Below are 18,889 nucleotides of genomic sequence, written 5' to 3'. Positions count from 1 at the left end.
AGATAAAACATAAAATTCGTCTTTCTGAAGGCAGAATTGAAAAATTACAACTGCATTCAAAAGCACTTCGAGGTTCTTAGCTGAGTATGAATTTCTAGGGCCTTGAATACAGCCAGGCACAGACCAAAATTAAAAAGTGTATAAGCCAAGCAAACAGGTATCCTTACTCAAACAGTGTCTGTGTTTTTTTCCAGCTGGTGGTTTTCTGTGAGGTAGTGACAGGTGAACAACATATATAAGATAGCAACTTCAAAATATTGCACGACAGCATGTGGTAAATGGACTGGCATTTAAGCAGCCTTAAAATACCGAAATGAATTCAATAAGACAAAATGGGTCAGAAGACTTTATTCTGTCTTTATCATATTTCAGGGCTTATATAATCAACTTTGTCAAACACTAGTTTTTTCTGTAATCAACAACTGGATTCCAAGTCAAATCAGAGCCAGATATCAGCACATCAAAATGGTTTGAGGTAATGGAATTTCATATGATTCATCAATGAAATATAGAATTCAAACAATGTCATGTAGTATTCTCAATTAACACACTGGGAATAGATGCAGATGTAAAGATTATACAAAGAAATCATTTCTTTACTTTCCCAGGACAAGAAAACTGAATATGAATAATGAAGTCGTGTGTGCTTGGATACCAGGTGTGCAACTAAAGTAGAGTGACAAAATTTCACATTCTGTTATTTTTATTGGGCTCAAGTGTTTGTGACCAGTTCTTCTAGAGAACATTTGAAAGCTCCAGATTGAATGCAAGATATTTAAATGAGTAACTTCATCAATTTGACAGTATTATTGCAGCTTTATTTCTTTTCTGCTCTCCACCCCCATTTGTATTGGACTAAAGGGAAGGTCTATTGGGACTACAGCTCATATATACTTCAGACTAGTTCTAGAATAAAAAGAAAAAAAAAGCACAAAAGAGAAGTACAGAACAGGACAGGACGTTAGGCCCTCCAAGCCTATGCCGATCATCATGCCCTAACTAAGCTAAAAAACAAACTTTCTGCCCTTATTCGGTCCGTATCCCTCTATTCCCTCCTTATTCACATAACCATCCAGGTTCAGCTTAAATGTTGCCATTGTGCCTGCTTCCACCATCTCTTCAGGCAGTGCATTCCAGGCTCCTACAACTCTCTGTGCGAAAAACTTCCCTCACACATCTCCCTTACATTTCCCCCTCTCACCTTGAACCTGTGCCCCTGTGTAATTGAAACTTCAACCCTGGGAAAACGCCTCTGACTATCCAACCTATCCACACCTCTCATAATTTTGAAGAGCTCTATCAAGTTGCCTCTCAGCTGCCACCTTTTCAGTCAAAACAATCCTAGTATTTTTAACCTTTCCCCCAGAGCCAATGCCCTGGAGACCAGGCAACATTTGATGAACCTTTGCTGCACTCTCTCCAAAGTTTCCACGTCCTGAAAGTGTGGCAACCAAAACTGTACACAATACTCCAAATGATGCCTAACAAGCACTTTTTATAGTTGTAACATGATTAATCAACTCGTGTACTCCATGCCCCTGGCCGATGAAGGCAAGCATGGTTACAGGAGTGTTATCCAATCCAGATATTTACCATATTTCAAAAACCATCTTGACTTTTTTTTGAAAATGAAACTGGATTTCCTGTCTGCACACTTTAAGATAATAGGTGATATATTAGCTTTTGACACACTGGGAGTGGAAGCTTGCAGGAGAGCAGAGGAAGTCCAGAGGTTAGTGCAGTTCTTATCCTTCTTTTTCCTTTTCAATGCATTACAACATAATTACAGTGTTTCCAATCTATGAGCACAAGCAAGGGTGATGTCATTGACTGTTCATCTGGTGTCTGTTCATTGCCAGAGTAGTGTACCTATTGTTCCTGTGGTGAGTGTTGTTGCCATGGAAACTGTTGTTGCTGATCTATATCTGTTGTTGGAAACAGTGTACCTCCAGAAGTAAAGGTTATCTTGTGTAAATGGGGATGTGACAACTTCCAGATCAGCTATCTACCATGGAAGAACAGTTTCTCTAGCTGTACATGTGTTTGTGGTTCTGATAATATTGTGGTCATTGATGTTCACTGCTTATGACTTAGGGGACAATTGCTCTCGCAGTTGTCACATGGACTGACATTTGTTGAGACCACTGAACATTTGGACTCTGACTGGCTCTCCAATATTCAGGTCCGGCAATGAATCAGAAGGTTTATCAATGTGAAATTTGGTTTTCTGTCATTTCATCTTGATTTTGTCTCACACATTGATTGCTACTTCTGGCTTCAATAGATTCTTCATGACTGTAAAAATAGTTTAGATGTGGCACAACCTTAAATTTGATTAGACTACTTTCCATTTGTTTCCCCACTCAAAGAATAGTCAGTGGTGGATTTACTCTTTATGATCTCTTCAACAATTTTGCTGCTGCTCAGCCACTCCATATGACTAGGATGTGTGGAGATGATGTTTGGTGTTGAATTTCCCAATTCAATCCAATGCCCTGGATACAAATAAATCTAGTTGTCCTTTTTGCATAAACATTGCTTCAAGTCACTGGCATCATGCTGCAAGGTGACTTCATCATTGACACTGTAGTTCCTTAGTACTGTTGGTCATCACTCATTGATTGATTCTAGTGGTAGATCCTTTTTGTTCTGTGCCCAAATACCATTATGTGTCCTAAACAGGAAATTTGTACAGAGAATCACGCTCTGACAGCAAATTAGACAAGACAGCAAATTAAATAGTTCACAAATTCAACACACCATTGCATTGTTTTCAACCTATTGATCACTCAAACTCTGCTCTCATCTTATCAGGATCAGGGTGAAATCCTTTCACTATCAGTATATAACCTACATACTTGGCTTCAGGCTTTTCAAATTGCAACTTTTTTTTGTTCAGCTTCAAGTTCAACTGGCAAACCCTCTAGCAGTGGTGCTAGATTTTGATTGTGGTCATTCATAGTTTCTTACATCATGTCTCCATATCCACAGCCTAGCAGATAATCCACAAAACCTTCCACTCCAGGAAGATCATCACCTCATGCTGTCTGCTTTGCTATTTTTCTGGAGCAATGGAAATGCCAAACAATATCCACAACGTTAAAAATCACACAACACCAGGTTATAGTCCAACAGGTTTAATTGGAAGCACACTAGCTTTCAGAGAGACGCTCCTTCATCAGGTGATTGCGTCGCTCTGAAAGCTAGTGTGCTTCCAATTAAACCTGTTGGACTATAACCGGGTGTTGTGTGATTTTAAACTTGGTACACCCCAGTCCAACACCGGCATCTCCAAATCATGACAATATCCACAACCATCTGTATCTGAATGTGAAACAGCTGCTTTCACCGAGATTCAGTTGTCAGTAGCCAGCCTTCACATAAGCTTGCCACAGCAGGTTGTAACAAAATGTCTTCAATGGTTAACATGGGATAGTGAGATCATTTGAAGTTTTATTGAGGTCCTTTGGATACATTGAGTTTCCAGAGTCTTTTCACTTCTGCCATGCTGTTAATCCATCTGTGTAAGTTTCAATTTTTAATTACTCTTTTCCTTTCCACATCTTTTATCTAGGCTTTTGGGCAGCTCAAACTTTCCTTGGCAAATGCTGTGTTGGTGTCATATGGTCATCCACTTCACAATGATATTTAGATTAGATTTGATTCTCTACAGTGTGGAAAGTTTACCAGGAAGACACCTGAGATTTGTAAAAGGATTTTTTTTAATCTTCTTGGATTTACTAGGTAATCAATTGCTTGGTAACCTGTAAAGCACTGAAAATCTCTTCTGGAATGTTTAAAGTTTTTAGACTTCCTTTAACTGAGATGAATGGATTTGTGCTTAATGTCTATTAACAGAAATGCCAGACATTCATTCCCATTGTATTGGGCTTTCAACTTAGCTTGTACTCTTAGGATGAGTATTGATCCATCAAACAGCCTCAACAATACCTTTCAGGGTTTCATTTCTGGGTCACTAACTTGACCAACTTTGCATAAATCTATAGAGCTCATAGTGTTGTGTAAAGCACCAACCTTTGATGCTCTTCTTCTGCTGTCATTATTCAAACTGTCACAAACAATTTATCCCTTTTAGATGTGATAGCAGCAATCTCTTGTATCGTACAGAGTGCGATTTGTCAGTCTTTGGTTGACATCTCTCCTGTAGCCATCTTTACTGGTTTAGTTCACTTTACACTGGTTCTAGTTCATAGGAACATAGGAATTAGGAGCGGCAGCAGGCAATTCAGCCCTTTGAGCTGATTCTGCCATTTAACATGGTCATAGCTGATCTTCTCCTGGGCTTAACTCCACTCTTCTGCCTGCTCCCCATAGCCCCCTTTTCATCAGGAACATATCTATTTCTTTCTTGAATCAATTGTTTGATTTTGCCTCCACTGCAGTCCATGGTAGTGAATTCCACAGATTCACAACCCTCTGCCAGAGGTAGTTTCTCCTCATCTCAGTTTTGAACCTGCCTCCTCTCACGTTAAATCTATGATCTTCTGTTCGAGACTGTCCCACTAGGGGCAGCATCCATACAACATTCACATTATCAATTGCCTTTAGCATTTTATATTCCTCAATCAGATCACCCCTCATTCTTCTGATCTCAAGCAAGTACAAGCTTAAGCTGTTCAACTGCTCCTCAATGACAGCCCTTTCATCTCTGAAATCAATCTAGTTAATCTCCAATAGGTTCATATATAACATGAATATGGGGGTTTTAAAAAGTGAAATAAAAGCTTTCAAAATCTGTTTGGTATTTCTGCTTCTCAGTGAAATCTAGGTTTCAGTATAGCTGGCAGCACTCATTCCCCAGCACAGATAATAGCAATGCTATTCTTAACTGCTCAAGTTGTTCACTTACTTTTGTAACTATTTCATAATATGTTTTTGAGAGTGTGGAAAAAGTTCCAATCTTGAGTCATATTTTCTTTTGTTCACAAGCTTTTTGTGATTAGAAAATACATAACCATTTTGACACAAAGTTGCAGGCATTTTGTTTTACTCCTCGTTGATTCTTTCGGTCTCCAGCTCTCTTCCACCTAGGAAATCCACACATTTTCAGTTGCACCATCCCTGACACCATGTTGCAAGTGATGTGTGTTTAATGCTGCTATAAACTGCACACAAAGGCACTCACAGAATAGAAAGTACAACACAATAGCAAACCTGCTACAGCTTCCCACATCACTGAAGTGCCTGTCATGTAGGCGGTGTAGTTTGGCAGCGTGTTCCAGGATTGTGAGCCAGTGATGATGGCAGAATAGCAACAGAGTTTTAAATCAGAATGGTGTGCAACTTGGGGAGAATTTTCAGGTAAAATTACGCTCCTTCAAACACTAACCATTTTATTTCTATTTTTAAGCCCAGTCTAGAACACCATTCCTCAACAATTTCATTTTTCAGTATGCACATCCTAGTTTTATCCACTTCATCCCTTTCCCATCTGCTCATCTACAACTGACACACCTCATCCTCCTGTAATGCCATGCCTTTGCTCTCATACTCTCAAAAGATGCCTTCCAACTATATATTCCAGAGATGCATTTCTCCCACTTACTTTTCTTTTCTTTCCACCACTTCCCCCTTTACAGAAGAAAGCACAAAACATAAGCGAGAGGCAGAGAACTCAAAATAGGCCTCCAGCAATCTCACAGCTGCAGGGTAGAACAGGCTACATACTAGTGAAGTTTCAGTGTAGCTAGCTGCCCGGCCTGGGGAGTAGTCAGCTATTCAGGAACAGTATTCAAAACTGGTCATATGACATTCAAAACTTGATCATGTGCGCAATGTTTCCTTAAAACATTCTTATATTAATCATTCTAATTTATGTCATGGTTATTGACAGGGCCTTTAAGTATTTGAAAGGAGATGATCCGGGAGGATACACCAGCTGGTCAAAAGAAGTCCCTTCCTCTAGGGTTCACTATCACAGGATTAATTGTGAACTAGCTCAGATGCTCTCAGTTCAATGGCACTGACAAAACAGATACTTGGCTTCTACTTTGTGATGAAAATGTGTTGCTGGAAAAGCGCAGCTTGAACTGCTGTGCTTTTCCAGCAACACATTTTCAGCTCTGATCTCCAGCATCTGCAGTCCTCACTTTCTCCTCCTTCTACTTTGTGATGTATGAGAAGTTTTCATTTGTTGACAAAATGACAGTATTGCTGGGAAGGCCAGCAGTTGTTGCCCATTCTAAGTAGCCTTTAAGATGGTTGTAGTGATCTATCTTCTTGCACCATTTTAAAGTCCTTGTTATGTAGGTACACCAGCTAATACCCAAGGGAACACCAAACCTCTGATCTGCTTTTTGTGGCTCCAGCACATTGATGATGGAGAATTCAGAAATGATAATACCACGGAATGTCAGGGATAATTTAATGGACTCTCTTCTGCTGAAGTTGCACGTTATGTGGCACAATGGATCACTTAGCTCTGTCCACATAATATTGCTTCCTATCTTTAGCAAGTGTATGATTCTACAGTCATTGCAGGGTTGTCACCTCATTTTTAGTGTGACAAGTGATGAACAAGATAGAGGACAGTGAACAGCTCACGCTGGAGGTGGTGAAAACCTCCAAGATCTGTTCAGCTGGACACAGAAGCTGTGCAATGGGGATTGTCAATTATTTGGATACTTCTGAATGACAAATAATGTCTCATGTACTGGTTTGCATACTGTGCATGCTTACAAAGAGTCTCTCTTCAAGCATGTGCAGCATGATGTTGAAGGCCTTTGTGTGGGAGTCTTCATCAATGAAGAAAAGGTCTGCCTACACTGAGAACTAAATTTCAAAATCAGCTGAGTGTAGGCCTTCCCTAATGGCTTGCTCCTATTGAATGATGATTTGAACAGGCTGAATAATTTCACCTTCATCGGTTATTCAGTGCCTCCGAGAGTTCAAGGCTAACTAATGGATCATGACAGAGACAATGACGAAGAGAGACCTGAAAGTGGGCACTCTGCTCAAAGCAATTCCACTTCATCTTCTGTCCCCATGCCCTCCTTAATAAGTTGTCTCATACCTTGATAGCTGAGTCAGCTCCAACAAAGGTCTTTGGTAGGATCCTCGTGGGATCCAAAACTAAGGGAATGCCAGTACTACAGTGGAGACCTTAACAGTCTGCCACTCCCTCTGATTGGGTAGGAAAGGAAGAGTTCAGCTAGAGATATGAACATGAATTTATTTTCTCCCAGTTAGATTCACTACAATGTGAAAATGGGCCCTTCAGTCCAACAAGTCCACACTGACCATCCAAAGAATAACCCAACCAGATTCATTTCCCTACCTTTACCCCTGACAAATGCACCTAACACCATGGGCAATTTAGCATGGCCAATTCACCTGACCGACACATCTTTTGGAATGTGGGAAGGATCCCATGCAGACACAGGGAACCATGCAAACCCCCATGCAGACAGTCACCCAAGGCAGGAATCAAACGCATGTCCCTGGCACTGTGAGGCAGCAGTACTAATTCCTGAGCCACCATGCCAATGCATGGTGTTATGTTTGACTTTTAAGTTTGTTTCATTTTTAAGGACAACTATTGTTGCAATTCATTACATTTCTGTCTTGCTTATTGGTATTTGGTTTCTGCCTGCAAAGTAATGTTTTCAGCTGGGAAGAATGGCAATGCATAAATTGAAACCAAGCAATGTAGGGATATTAAAGGAATGCTAGTTTGTTTGGTGGACTGTATTGTGTTATTGTCATTGTTGGGGGCAGGGGTGGGTAGGTGATGGAGGTATGTAATATTTTATGGATACACTTGTCACATGACTGTTTGTGGGATCAAATCATAATGTGGGTAAACAGGCAGTAGTCAGTGTTACTAACAATGCTTTTCCCAGATATGGTTCAATGTTGTCCTGGAAATAGTTTGAAGGGGATATGTGCTCTGTTCCTTGTTTCTTTTTCGAGGAGAATCTTTCCCAATGAGCAGAAGGCAGCACACCTGAATCATTCTGGAGATCCTCACTAAGACACACTGAAGGGTGCTTTCAAAGTTGCCCAGGCATATCTGATTGTCACATGACTTCTCTCTTGGGTTTAATTGGTTGAGGCCCTCATTACTCAATTTAGAAACTGCATCAAGAGAAGACAGACTACCACAGATTGTAAGCTTCTTGATCAATGCTCATGAATCTTGCTCACAACTGTATAAACACCTTTTTAAAAGCCCCAAGTCTTGTTCAGAATATAACTTCAATTTGTAAAGCTTTAGTATCCAAGATATGTGTCTTTTTAAGCCATACGCATAAACTATACCTGAAATTCAAATCAGTGCTCACAATAATTAGAATATATGTGAGGCTATGAACTCTAACAGTCTTTAATATTCTGAGTTTGGAAGGAATCCCTAAGAACATTCCTTTTCAGGTCCACAAAGCTCAAACAGAATAAAGCAGTGAGCACTAAATGTAAACCCAGAGCTTCGTGGGACACATGAATATGGACATCTCAACTGCATAGAGTGAAATGCAAGAAGAACCTATTATGTTTTAGTTCAAAACTAAAGAGAGAATGTAGTTGACAGATTTAAGTTCTTAGTCAACATCTATCCAAAACAAATGTCTATATTCATTAAAGAAAAGACTATGTACATCCACCATTAATGGTTTACACAGTCGGTGGTTTAGACAGGAAATGCAATTAAGTCATGAAAATCACAAATGTCTCGTTACCATTTTTGATATTTTGATTTGATTCTATTATTACTGTCAAGTTCTGCCTGTATTGATCATTTCAGGAATGGTTCAGGTTTTATGTGTAAATGAAAATCACATATATATCTTTTTTGCCGTGATTTCCAAAGTTTTATTATCTCCAAGACTTTCAAGTTAAAGGGAGAATTTTCCAAAACTGAAATTACAATTAATTGACTAGATTATCCTCCCAAATATTTCCCAGGTTGTTTTGCCAATTAGCAAATGAAGACAATAAATAGAGTTCAACGAAAAGAAAGATTGGTCATCGAAGCTATTATACATTGCATCATGTGAAATCCTCTGAAGTTCACTACCATTTGTGTCATAAAAGGTTTTGAAGAGCACACAGTACTTACCACTCAGCTGCTCCATGAAGCAAACATTCCCATTAGCATTGAAAGCCAATGTATCTGGGGTGATACAGAGAGTATGAAAGAGTGGAGTGTGGGAGATGCTCTTCATTGAAAGGCAACATTCTAGGCAGGCTGCCCAGATATCCTGTTCACTGAGGCAGCTATCTCGTAATGACAGGATGTCAGCAAGGGACACATTCTCCTGCCAAGTAAATACATAAATTAAATAAGAAACTAACAGTGACAGCATGAGAAACAGGTTATTATTTTTAAATTTCATTTGCGTACAGCCACAGCCTATCAATATTACCCACATTCTCTTGGCTTCTCTGCAGAGCATTAAGAAAGGGGATCATCTTAATAGACAGATTAAATGTAGATTACTTAAATAAGAAGATTTAATTATACTTTGAGTCATCACCATTGATATGAACAACCTAAAAAAAGTGAATTCCAGGCAACAATTGTTCTAAAATCAAAGTTTTTGCCGTGGGTGGAGAAGTTTCGTCATTCACTTCAAATGCATTTATACACAATAACTTACAGCTTTTCCCAGTGGAGATTTCAACTCATGACATTTGTTTGAATTCGGCACCCTCTCCAGGGGATTAGTGGTGGCTGTGAAATGGGCAAGCGTTTTGAAAGCAGTTTCATCAGTCAGTCAGACTCGAGAATCATCACAAATAAAAAAGCAGGCAGTAAAATACGGCAACTTGAATTAAATTCAAAGCATTTCATACAATGCGAGTGAAAGACTAAAATGTAGACACAAAAGAGAAAATACTGGATTAGTGGTGCTGGAAGAGCACAGCAGTTCAGGCAGCATCCAACGAGCAGCGAAATCAACGTTTCGGGCAAAAGCCCTTCATCAGGAAGGGCTTTTGCCCGAAACGTTGATTTCGCTGCTCGTTGGATGCTGCCTGAACTGCTGTGCTCTTCCAGCACCACTAATCCAGTATTTGATTTTCAGCATCTGCAGTCATTGTTTTTACCCACAAAAGAGAAAATCACAAGTGCTATAAAAAGTAAGTTGCAAGGTTTGTGAAGGTTTGTAGCTCATGTTGAGGTTTAGGGTGTAGGTTTGCTCGCTGAGCTGTAGGTTTGATATCCAGACGTTTCATTACCTGGCTAGGTAACATCATCAGTGGCAACCTTCAAGTGAAGCGAAGCTGTTGTCTCCTGCTTTCTATTTATATCTTTCTCCTGAATGGAGAAAGCAAGTTACTTTTTAATAGCTGCAACGTTATTTTTTTCTGATGGAATTTGATTTGGGATTTCACATTTATAAAATTAGTTTTGCTGTGCATAGAGAGTTATAAAAAAACTCAAATTACTCCAGAGCGAACCAAGTTTAAATTTCTTATTGGTTTTTTGTGTGATTATAATGGGCAATTATGCAAAGTTAGCATCTTAAGTTTCACTTCCATTGGTAAAGCTACAAATAGTGCAGCATATCTGTCAGCACAAATATCAATTTTGGGATTTTAGTACTTAACTGCACATGTGTTGATGCTTGGGATTGTCAACAGTCTCACCCAATAACACCAGCAATTGCTGGCAGCTGATGAGATGGTTATTTCCCAATCAACAGTGCAGCTGTAATTGATTGGGGGGATTTTAATGCCACCTCCCCCATATCAGGTTTTGAGGTGGGACATCTAAATTCCAAGTACTCCTAGGGTTCCTATTCCAAGGGAAGGCCAATGCTGGCCATTTAAATTCTGACAATCACTTACTACTGGTTGGCCCTCACCAGAGGTAACATGGAGCTGCAAACAAGTGAGTACGACTCCGATTGCAAACATTACATTAGATTATGTTCTTAAAATGATAGCAATCCTATGCATATGTTCAAACAATTTTGAATAGGTTAGTTTGACAGGATCTGGGGTAACAAATGTTAAGCATGCACATACACATTCCACTATAGGTTATTATGAATGTAGAGCTCAATTCTTAATGCTACATTAGCATATGTTCCCAGAATTCTAAGTATACATTTTCTTTTGGCTGTGAAAATTGCAAATGAACTGTTTATTGCTAATCACAACATTTTGAAAGCATATTGGAAAGGACGCATTGTTTTGCAATGCAAGCAAGTAGCCTTTCATTGGGAAGCTTTCCTATGCATCTGAGGGCTACCCAGAAGCCAAATGAAAGAGAACTATCTGATATACCAGAGCTGAGAGGCCAGAGGTGACACTGTTCTCATGTGGATCTTTGGTGGTAGGAGGTGACTTGCAAAACAAGTTGTATGCCTTGTTTTTCAAACCATTTTTAAGTTCAAACTGAAAAGTACTTGTAACTCACGTGGTTTGTGGTTCTCAGTAACACACAACCTAAAATAGGATTTTGAGTTTTTTTTCTGTGCTAAGGTAGATCTCATAATTTTCAATAATAATAAATTCAAAGGAAGAAGTGACCTGTAACTCCAGCTGGTCAAATATTCACAATTTAAAATAATCATTGTGATTCAGTGTGCACAAAAGTAAAGAAATAATTCCTTGGGGTACAGAAAGAAATTTTTTAGAGAAGTGTTTCAAAGCAACATCAAATGGAAAAAAATCTGTTACCATAGTAACACAATTCCAACTTGTTTCCTATTGAGAACTTGAAATAGGATGCATAAATTAAATTTAGAATTGTTACTTCACTGTTTGACATATGCTGATTAACAATTACAGTTAAAACTAGGAACCAGCTTAAACGTTGATCCATGACAATTTTTCAACTGTTTGAAATTGAATTGCTATTTTCTTAACAGTGAATCATGTGATTAGATTAATAAAGGTTTTAGCAAATGGTTCTTTCAAATTCTGTGCAATGCCTCCGTTCAAACCATCAGTTACATCCTAAAAATGCAACATTTTTTCTACCTTTTGATAAAAGAAAGTTATATGTTTCAAATCAGTTTCACATTCCATGGACACATAAAATACCAACAAGATGTATGATTACAGGGTGTGTTGTTAGATACTCACAGCCAACAAAGTGACATCAACTGCATAAATAAATTGATGCTATTTTTAATGTACATGATTATATGTGATATAAAATAGGTTTACGTTATCTGTTAAACTCTGTACATTACAGGTTTTATTAAACTGTTTAAAATGCTTTATTGTGCAAGTAATCTGCTCTTTTGAAATTTCTCCTGAAAAGAAAATTGACAGTAAACGTTGCCTTCTAAACACTAATTTTCTTAAGCATTGAAACATTTGAACAATCCATGAGAGGAGATAACCTGCTTCCAGGATCTCATTCAATGTCACTCCCAAGCAGCTTTAGGGAGACGTGTAAAAAATGGTTCCAAAAGAAACAGGAATAGAAACAGACTGTTCATCCCTCCAGCCTGCTCTGCCATTCAATAGGATCATGGCCAATGTGACTTTTCTCTACTTTTCTGCATTATTCCCATAACCCTCGATTTCTGACTGATCAAAAATTTATCTCAGCCTTAGACATACATAAAGATTTTGCCTCCACAGCTCTCTATGGCAATGAGTTCTAAAGATTCTCAATCCCCTCAGAAGAAATTCCTCTTCATCTGAGTCTTAAATTGATGACCCTTTATTCTGAGACTATGTCTTCTGGTCCTTGATTCTCCCATGAGGGGAAACATCCTCTCAGCATTACCTTCTCACAAACTCCTTAAGAATCCTACATGTTTCAATGAAATCCTCTCTCATTCTTCTTAACTCCAGTGGGTTGAGTCTCAAACTTTGCTCATAAGACAAACCCTCCATACCGTGAATAATCGTAGTGAACCTTCTCTGAATTACCTCCAATGTAATGACATCTTTCATTAAATAAGGGGGCCCAAGCCATTCACAGTTCCAGACTTCCCTATTGTTATACTCCACCCCTTGAAATAAAAGCCAACATTTTACTAGCCTTCCTGATTACCTGCTGTACCCGTGTGCTAGCTTTCTGTGTTTCATACAGAAGTCCCCCCCCCCCCCCCCCCCCCAAGTCCCTTTATATTGCAGCTTTCGGCAGTTTCCCTCCACTTAAATAATATCATTTTTTTTGTTCTCTCTTCCAAAATGAAGACCTTCAAAATTTCCCACACCAAACTCCATTTGCCAATTACTTAACCTGTCAATATCTCTCTGTAAATTGTTTGTATCCTTCTCACATCCTGCCTTTCCTCCTATTTTTGTATCCTCTGTAAATTTGCTACAGTACATTTGCCTCCTTATTTCAAGTCATTAATATCTATTGTAATCAAATGCAGTTCCAGCACTGATCCCTGTAGAATTCTAGTGGTCACAGGTCACCACTGAAAAAGAACCACTTATCCCCACTCACTGTTTCTTGCCAATTAGCCAATTCTCTAGCCACGTCAATATACCACTTCTAGCACCATGGGCTGTTTTCTTGTGACTTCACCTTATGTGAGGTACTTTACCAAACACCTATTTGAAGTCCAAATACAACACATCCATTGGTTCCTTTCTATCTATTCTGGTTGAGATTTCCTCAAAAAAACAACTCTAATAAATTAGTCTGACAAAACTTCCCTTTCATGAAGCCATGCTGACTCTGCTTGATGAGATTATGATTTTCCAAATGTCCTGCTATTACTTCTTGAACAGTGGATTCTAATACTTTTCCAACAAGAGATACTAGGTTAATCAGTATTTAGTTACCCAGTTTATACCTCCCTGCCTTTTTGAATACGGGTTTCACATTGGCAGCTTTTTAATCCTTTGATACTTTACAGAACCCATGGACGTTTGGAGAATTACAACCAATGCATCTGCTATTTGATAGCTACTTCTAGGATCCTAGGATACATCAGGGTCAGGAGACTTATCTGCCATTAGCCTCACTAATTTGTCTAAAACTACTTCTCTAGTGATGTGATAGTACTTAATCCTTCCTCCATATTAATGGGATGTTCAAAGTATCTTCCACTGTAAACCTCACTTAATTTCTCCCGAGTTAAGGAATGCTCCATTACTCCAAAGCTGCTTTCTACATGGATGTCAGTGGAATCATTGTGGGGAAGTCAAATCTATACCCATCTCTCTGTGATTGATTGTTTGTGAGCAAATGTACTCAGTTGTTGCATTCTCCCAGTGTTTTATAAGAAATTAGCTGCATTGCTCCTACTTGCTTAGGTTAACAGGGCATAGGATTTAGTGTAAATAGGCTAATATAAACATCCATAATCATGCTTGTTTACAAAAGCTAGTTAAAATTACATGAAAACAAAGTGCCTTTACAACTTATTGAAAGCTTCTTAGCTACACTAACCTCAATTACCTTGTTGTAAATTCATCTTTACCAAGCTTGTTAGGAAATAAAAATGTCAAAAACAAAGTAAATTGATTGTAGAGCATCCATTGCAATATACTTGATTGGAAATTGGAGATTTCCCATCTTAATCGAAGTGTAGACAGTTACAGATACAGCAGTTACATTAAGAATACCCGACCCTTACAAAGGGAATGGTTGTAAGTTCTCATTTACGTTCATGCTAAGCATTGATCAGAAATAAATTGAAACTTTGCAACCAAATGACCCAAAATGCAATGCAAGTCCTTTTATGCTGTGCAAACATCACAATACAGATTTTCTGGTTACTAATGAAGGCATGGCATGTGTCTTTCACCTTGATAAAACTCCTTCCACAGAGTCTTAGAAGCCTGCACTCTGAGTCTTGCTGCTTTTCTGCCACAGATTTTAAATTGGAATTGGTGTCCTCTACTTGCAGTTTGTAGGGTCTGTGAACAGGGCTGGCAACGAGCAAACTGATTAACTAATCAAGATGAAGAATTCTCAGGACAGAATCAAAAAATACACTTATTATACAGAAGGTGAAATAATGATCAAGATAATCATGTGGGAGTGAAGGGGAAAACCAGCAAAACAAAAATTTTAAATAAAGCTAAAATCTAACATTTTAATTTTCTTCTGGGGAATGAGATTCTACATTTTTGAAATTAAGTCACAATTAATTGCAAGATTATTCAACAGAAATTCTGAGTAAATATATTACTAAAAATTCAGATATCCCTCTCTGAACAAGGCTTCCATTAGTCAGTCATCAATGAACTCGGCCCGGACAATCACAAAGGCCAACCTTCCATCTAATGAATCCATCCACCAGGCCCACTGTCAAGGAAAGGCTGCCAGCATTCTCAAAGATCCATCCCACCCTGACAATGTTTTTCTACAACCTCTATCATCGGGGAGAAGGTACAGAAGCCTGAACACACGCGTCAGCCAGTTTCGTAACAGTTTCGACCCTACTGTTGTTAGAATACGGAATGGACTCTCAAATTTTTAACATTCGCCTGTACCTGTGTTTTTGTTTTTGCCGCTGTTTACCTATTATTTACTTATCTATGCTTATTAACTATGTGACCTGCCTGTATTACTCGCAAGACAAAGCTATTCACTGTGCCTCGGTACACGTGACAATCGATTCAATTCAGCTTCAATTCATGGTGAGAATAATGTGTATTTAGTGCAAGTTCATGTTAAATCTGCAAAGATTACAACAAAGCACCAAATGGTGGAATGAGATTCCTCTGACAGCATGTTCTGGGTTTAACCTTCACAGGAGAAAGTGAGGACTGCAGATGCTAGAGATCAGAGCTGAAAATGTGTTGCTGGAAAAGCGCAGCATCCAAGGAACCGGAGAATCGACTTTTCGGGCATAAGCCCTTTTTCGGGAACCTTCTTCATTCCTGAAGAAGGGCTTATGCCTGAAACGTCAATTCTCCTGTTCCTTGGATGCTGCCTGACCTGCTGTGCTTTTCCAGCAACACGTTTTCAGCTTTAACCTTCACACCCTAAAAGACCTATACTGGCTAAGTTATACAGTGTGCATTTGACCCCCACCTGTCACCAGGTTTCGGGGGGAAGAGGGGGATGTGGTAAATGTCACCTGGAATCTCCGAATTGAATAGCAAGGGTTCCCTCAATGGGGAGTATTACTGGCTTTATTAACTACCTGCCACTGGTGGATGAGTACCCATCTTCCCACCCTCCGAAGCCACATCTTTAAAAATAGTCCACAAGTGGGAACATGCCAACTGTTGGCATGCAGTATAGTGAGAAAATAAACATCACATTACCCATTTCCACCTTGCAATGACTATTCTGCCCATTGATTAGCTGAAAAGTAAATAATATCTGATTGGTATTTAATCTAACATTGCTGATAAAATTGTAGGCAACATCCAACCCTACCCACCTCAAAAAACATATTCAATTCATATATTCTATTACATGATTATTTAAAAGCTTTAGTCATATCCTTTTAATGACTATCAGCTCACGCCCATGTCCCTTCATGATACTGCACATGTCGAGAACATTCTTAGCCCCAAAAGCACAGCATGTTATTGTCCTTATTAAAAGTCATGTACAGCACAGGGGCTTATTCATCAATCTTCTCTAAACGGAAATGAAATCTACTGATTTAGTTTCCCTGCCAGTATATTTTCGAACAATCCATTAAAAGTCATAAAGGCCTCTGTGGAATCATTAAAGTTGTTTGCATACACAGTCTCACTCCACTTATTAAGCCAACCGAGAAGGCTGGTGCTGGGAAAGCACAGTAGGTCAGGCAGCATCTCTGACCTGCTGTGCTTTTCCACTGCCACCCTTTTCAACTCTGAGTCTCCAGCATCTGCAGTCCTCATTTTCTCCTTATTAAACCAACCGTCAAAGGAAAACATTTATTAACCTCTGCTGAGTTACTTAGTCTCTGCTGAGTGTTTGAAATAACTCCACAGAGGCCAGCATCCCGTCACCAAGTCACCCTTTATTTCCACACCGAGTCCTTGGCACTGATCCAGCTCCCTCTGAGCCAGCTGTCAGAGTGAACAGTGCCTCGGAAATTCCTGTTCTTTTTTTTCTTTTCTTTTTTTTTTGAATTTTACTTCTTGCAAATAAGGTTCTTGCCAGTGAAGGGTGAGAGGCCTATTTCTCTATTCAACTTTTGGTTAGTGAAATAGCTGCACAGAGGCAAATATCACCAAGTCACCCATTATTAATAAGTGCACAGTATATGGGTTCTGACCAGTCAGCTCAAAACCTGTCCCTCAACTGAGGAGACTTTTTGAATCCCTTGTTTATTTTTTTTTACACTCAAGTGGCCAGTCACAACTCCAGGGTGTTGGTGGACACCGCGTGCTCCTTCTCCAAGGACACCCGGGGAAATTCCTGTTCTTATCTGTGACCCAGGGCCCCCTGATTGGACCAGCGTAACAGCCCCAATCAGGGAACTCATATTCTATGAGGTCCACCTGGTCGACCTGATTTCAATCACTACAGTGATAACCCATTTCATTTTTATTGAGCTACTACTGATATTAAATTACATTGGGCTCTTAAAGGCTCTAGTGTGAAGCTCCAATTCTAAACTTAACCAGCCAAAAGATTCAAGTCAGTCATCTGGTTTATGCCTCACCCAATTTTATTCTGCTCTGACTTCAAGACTGGCTTCAAAAGTTTAAAGTTACAATGCAGCAAGAAGCATTTTGCTCTCATCTGCTTATTATCCATTTGGCAACAATCAGTTTTCAGCAGCTATCACTTGCTCCTGATGTCTGAGCCAAAGAATCATCAAGCAATACATACTTGGACACATTTCACTGAGACAGGATCCCCATGCTTTCAGAGATGAAGGTCTGACCATTTCCCCTGATGTTATATGGCTGAACAACACAATTTGTATGTGCCAGATGCATAATTTATGCTGATAATGTGAAGCGCATTTATTCTCCATCCGTTAAAATTACTGCAGTTCCTTTTCTCCTAATTTTAGGGCATTCTCCTTGAACAAGGTCTTTCTGCATGAAACTTACGAGATACTGCTAGGCTCAGGAGAGTGACATTGGTTTCATGATTTTCAGAGCTGCTAACAGATCTTTGCAGTAGAACGGGTATAACTGCACACAATTTAGTTGCAGTCAGTTGCTGTTTACTTGGCTTAGACATTGTTAGTATGCAAGAAGCAGCCAGGGACAACCAACCTCTGGTAAGTACTGGAAGAGGAGGAGAAGCTGACAGTCGGTAAGGGTAGAAGCCATCACAAAAGGACAAACAAAACACCGTTTCATCTCATGATGCCAGCAAGAAAGTACATCGGCCCTATGTTAGCCATCACAAACTCCCTAGAGACCAATGCCCAAGAAGGAGCACTCCAAAAGCTCTTAGAACATAGAACATAGAACATAGAACAATACAGCACAGAACAGGCCCTTCGGCCCACGATGTTGTGCCGAACTTCTATCCTAGATTAAGCACCCATCCATGTACCTATCCAAATGCCGCTTAAAGGTCGCCAATGAATCTGACTCTACCACTCCCACGGGCAGCGCATTCCATGCCCCCACCACTCTCTGGGTGAAGAACCCACCCCTGACATCTCCCCTATACCTTCCACCCTTCACCTTAAATTTATGTCCCCTTGTAACACTCTGTTGTACCCGGGGAAAAAGTTTCTGACTGTCTACTCTATCTATTCCTCTGATCATCTTATAAACCTCTATCAAGTCACCCCTCATCCTTCGCCGTTCCAACGAGAAAAGGCCGAGAACTCTCAACCTATCCTCGTATGACCTACTCTCCATTCCAGGCAACATCCTGGTAAATCTTCTCTGCACCCTCTCCAAAGCTTCCACATCTTTCCTAAAGTGAGGCGACCAGAACTGCACACAGTACTCCAAATGTGGCCTAACCAAAGTCCTGTACAGCTGCAACATCACCTCACGACTCTTGAATTCAATCCCTCTGCTAATGAACGATAATACTCCATAGGCCTTCTTACAAACTCTATCCACCTGAGTGGCA

The 18,889-nt window shown here is 39.6% G+C and overlaps 1 protein-coding gene across 2 annotated transcripts in view; it reads right to left on the bottom strand.

Annotated features, from left to right (window-relative positions):
- Positions 1-18,889, bottom strand: part of kndc1 (kinase non-catalytic C-lobe domain containing 1) — a 216,175-nt gene that overhangs the window by 166,586 nt on the left and 30,700 nt on the right. For both annotated transcript variants that reach the window (XM_072557681.1, XM_072557680.1), the window contains exon 3: positions 9,077-9,275. In XM_072557681.1, coding sequence (XP_072413782.1) covers positions 9,077-9,275 — 199 coding nt within the window. The remainder of the gene's footprint in view (positions 1-9,076; positions 9,276-18,889) is intronic.

Source organism: Chiloscyllium punctatum, chromosome 38 (genome assembly GCF_047496795.1).
Source record: "Chiloscyllium punctatum isolate Juve2018m chromosome 38, sChiPun1.3, whole genome shotgun sequence".
In the NCBI taxonomy this organism is placed as follows: domain Eukaryota; kingdom Metazoa; phylum Chordata; class Chondrichthyes; order Orectolobiformes; family Hemiscylliidae; genus Chiloscyllium; species Chiloscyllium punctatum.
Note: the sequence above shows the minus strand (reverse complement) of the source record. Positions and strands in the feature narration are given on the sequence as shown.